General features: G+C 51.2%; 1 protein-coding gene across 1 annotated transcript; it reads left to right on the top strand.

Moving 5' to 3' along the window:
* The first annotated feature begins 3,064 nt into the window (after window positions 1-3,064).
* LOC119567821 (olfactory receptor 958-like) lies at window positions 3,065-4,000 on the top strand. The gene has a single exon (XM_037915245.2). The coding sequence runs from the start codon at window positions 3,068-3,070 to the stop codon at window positions 3,998-4,000; it is 933 nt and encodes a 310-aa protein (XP_037771173.1). The 5' UTR covers window positions 3,065-3,067.
* The last annotated feature ends 258 nt before the right edge of the window (window positions 4,001-4,258 follow it).

The following is a 4,258-nucleotide window of genomic DNA, read 5'->3' on the forward strand; positions in this document are numbered from 1 at the left end:
TCAGTGGCCATTGCACCTCATGGGATGTTATGCCTGGGCTGGGGTAACACATCTACAGAGACTAATTACCATGTCTGCTTCTGCCCATGCGTTCTGGCTCCCAAGTACGGTGCCTCCCAGAGGAAGAGCGGGAAATGAGAGAGATTAGAGGAATCACAAGGAACCTTATTATAACTGCGCTACTAGGACACCAGCAAATGGATGGATGAGATCATTGCTGGAAACACCCTTAATCTAGCCCTGTCTCTCTCATATCCCTCTCTGTGCAGGGGTCTGTGCATATGTCCACATTAAAGTACTTCACACCTATTTAGCTAACCACTCCTGACCCCTTAGCGCAGATGCACAGTAGGGGTCCGAGACAAGGCGTAGGTCGATTATTCCTCTTTCTTGGCTAGTAAAGAAGCAGCTTTGGTTCAGTTAAATCAGCCCTAATGTCCTAAAGGCCCCGATTCCTGAACCCTGCTTGCACAAAGAGGAGGGTAAGAGAACAGGCCTGAGGCTTAGAGAGATGCAGAGCGAGGTTCATCCCAATGGAAGGAGAAGGGTGTTGCGGCCAGTGCTCTGGCTGGAACCCAGGAAATCTGGACCAGATTCCCGGCTCTTCCACAACCTCCCTTTGCCACCTTGGACAATTCAATCTGACTGAGAGTTTCAGCAGCCAGTAGGAATTGGGTGTCCAATGCCCAGTGAACTGGAATGAGTTGTGGGAGCATGACTCCTTTGAAAATCCCACCCTGAAATTCACTGTGCCTCAGTTTCCCCTTGTAACATGTGGCTGATAACTCTCACTGTGTTTGGTTTAGTTAGCTAGTGAGCTCTGACAGGCAGGATCTGTCTCGCCCTGTGTCTGAGCGGCATCCAGAACAACAGTGCCAGGATCTGGCTGGAGTTGCTGGGAACTACTGTACTGCCCAAAACGACTCAATGCTCTTCTTGGAGTCTCTAGTATCTTGTAAAAAGCAATGTGAAGTTGTGCGCAGGACGTAGGCTGTCCTCCATCTGCACGGGGTGAATTTCACCCTCACACATAACCACACCACTGCATGAATACATCCCTATGCATACAGAGACACAGAGATGAGGGCAGGGGAACAGGACATACAAACCCAGGAGAAAGCTGTGCTGGATACAGATACCTCTGGCCCAGTTTACTCCTATTTCACGCCACGGGGCGAGGGGTGGGGGGTGGAATTCCCTGGCTTGTGTCACAGAGCCGGAGAGCCTAGACGAGCATGAATGTCCCATCCCCCCTTCAATGGCTGGGCCAGATTCTCAGCTGGTAGAAATCTACACAGCTCCCTTGATTCCAGTGGTGTAACTCCTGATTTACACCACGTGCCTAGCTGGGAGGGGAAAGACCCCCAGGGAATCCAATGGAATTGCTCAGGAGTCAGGTCAGGGGGAGCAAGACTTGAATCCGGACCCTGGTGGAGGTGGGGATCTGGCCGATTCAGTTCCATGGCGCTACACTGACTGATGCTGCCTGAGGGCCTGGTCCCAGAGCTCCATGAGCATTAGCTGAAACGATGCCAAATCTCCATTCATTGGAGAGTCTTCCAAGGTCTCAGACCAGGAGCCTCTTGGGGATTGAGGGCCCTGGTCCTGAAGGGCCCGCAGGAGATTTAAAGACCAGGGAGAGCCGTAAGGAGGCTGGAAGCTGTGAGAAAGCGGTGAGGTCTGCAGCAGCGTGGGGTGATATGCTGCAGATTAGGTCTCCCGTTTGGATACCAAGCACCCAGGCTGTGCACCTCTCCTGGGCGATGGGCCGTTTGGGATAAGAAAGCTGCATGGTGCTAGACAAGATTCACGGCTGGGGGACAGAAAGGGAGAATTCCCATCAGCTGGAGCGGCCTCTCCCAATGCAGCCAATGTAAGGCTCCTGCTTTGGTAAAGTTCTTCTCTCTTTGTCCCTCAGTATGTGTCTGTCTCTGAACCTGTCAGTCTCTGCCTTGCGCTGAGAAAGGTGTCAGACAAATATTTTCTTTAGAGAGAAGTTGATCCAGCCGCCCATCCATCCTTCCCTGTGCAGTACCTGCCTGCCTGTCTCTGTATCATTTGTCTTCCTCTCTCCATCTGTCAGAACCTGAACCCACCAGTATCTCCACTTCCTGTGCCTCTCCTGCCTGGGAAACTCCCTGGCAAAATGCAAACAGACACTTCGCCATTGTCCTTCAAATCTCACCTTAAAAAGCCCCCTGTCACATCCACAGAGTCCAGCCTGCTGTTCACAGCAGAGTGATGACAAGCTGTGTCTAGGGGCCCTGGAACAATGGGGAGTGAGGATGCTGAGTGCCATTCAACCAAACTGTGAACCCTGGATATGATGGAAACTATGTCAAGCCCCCAGTTCCACCACCTCTGGCTGTGGCTCTTCCCCTTCTCCTTCTTTCCTTTTCCTTCTCTCTCTAACCCCCATAAATACCCCCAAACAACTCACAGCATGAACAAAGCTGAGGTCATTCATCACCACATTCATTGGTTTGTATGTTCCATCCGCCCCCTCTTTCTTAACACAAACCCGTCGCAGCTCATGCATTTATAACAACAAAACCCGACCAAAACACAGCGCTGCACTGCACACACGGCCATTCCTCTGCAGAGAGGGTGAGAGAGAAAGAGAGAGAGAGAGAACAAACAACTAGTGAGAAATGTGAGCCACAAATGGAAGGCTCTGAGGTACTATGGTGAGAATGGGGGGTAAGGGCCTAGATAGAACAGAACTGAAGAAATTGGAGTAGGTAAGGAGAGAAGAGAAGAAGAACATAGAATAGAATAGAATAGAATAGAATAGAATAGAATAGAATAGACGTCTCCTTTGTCTCTTCTTCTCTGGACAGTAAAATCTTCAAGGCAGATATTTTCTCTCTCTGTGATCAGCGCCAGCCCAGTGAGGACGTGATCCCAACTGGCAACCCAGTGACAGAAATATACAGCACTCCGAATGACAGTGAGTAACGGGGGCAGTGGAAGGAAGGGTGACCATTGCAGTTATAGAAAGATAGGTCTTTTTGTTTCAGTAACTCATTGGCATTATTTCTCTCCCCTACCCAGGAATAAATCTCACATGGGGCTGGTCAACCACACTGTGGTGACTCATTTCATCCTCTTAGGGATCCCCAATGCCGATGGCCTCCAGACCATCCTCTTCATCACATTCTTAGCCTTCTACCTCTGCACGCTACTGGGCAACCTGATCATCTTCTCAGCCATCCTCGCTGACCCCCGCTTGCACACCCCCATGTATTTCTTCCTCTGCAATCTCTCCTTGCTAGACATTGGAATCTCTTCCATCAGCATCCCTAAATATCTGACCATCCTCTGGGGTCAGAGCAGAGTCATCTCGCTGGGCGGGTGCATGTCCCAGGTCTTCTTTGGGCACTTCCTGGGCAGCACCGAGTGCCTGCTCTACACTGTCATGGCCTATGACAGGTATGTGGCCATCTGCCACCCGCTGCGGTACCTGCTCATCATGAACCGGAGGGTGTGCGCCCTCCTGGCCGCCGGCACCTGGATCACTAGCTCCTTCCACGCCACCATCCTTACCAGCCTGACCTTCACGCTGCCCTACTGTGGGTCCAATGTGGTGGACTATTTCTTCTGTGACATCTTCCCGGTGGTCAAGCTGGCCTGTGCAGACACGTACATCATCGAGACCGTGACCTTGACAGACATTGGTCTGGTGCCCATGACTTGCTTCCTCCTTATCCTCGCATCCTACTTCAGGATCATCTACTCCGTCTTGAATATGAACTCGGCCGAAAGGTGGCGCAAAGCAGCCTCCACTTGCGCCTCGCATCTGGTAGTGGTGACGCTTTTCTTTAGTCCCTGTGCCCTGATCTACACTCAGCCCCAGCGGAGCAAAGTGCTGATGACTGCTGTGCAGATCTTCGGCAACGTGGTCACGCCCATGCTGAACCCAGCCATCTACACGCTGAGGAACAAGGAGGTGAAAGCGGCTCTGAAAAAACTGAGAGGGGGTCTAATGCCTGAACGTTGATGTGCAGCAGCTGCAGGAATTGCACGTGAGTCTGCATGGAAATACATCTACAAATACATCTCCATGCTTGCGTCGTGGCTTCTGTGAGCCTCGGTGTGTCTCCCCATCCCCACACAGCCCCTTCTATCTATCTGGAGTTCTACAAATTGCAGAAACGCTCCTGAAAATTCCTTCCTCTCATTTAACATACTGCAAGGCTGACATTTTCAAAGTTGCCTAAGGGACCATCATACTCAGTCTGCATCAAAATTAAAAGTA

This window comes from Chelonia mydas, chromosome 13 (genome assembly GCF_015237465.2).
Source record: "Chelonia mydas isolate rCheMyd1 chromosome 13, rCheMyd1.pri.v2, whole genome shotgun sequence".
NCBI lineage: Eukaryota > Metazoa > Chordata > Testudines > Cheloniidae > Chelonia > Chelonia mydas.

What these genes read in the sequence shown, in the direction of transcription:
- LOC119567821 (XM_037915245.2), top strand. Translation starts at nt 3,068, where the DNA reads ATGGGGCTGGTCAACCACACTGTGGTGACTCATTTCATCCTCTTAGGG.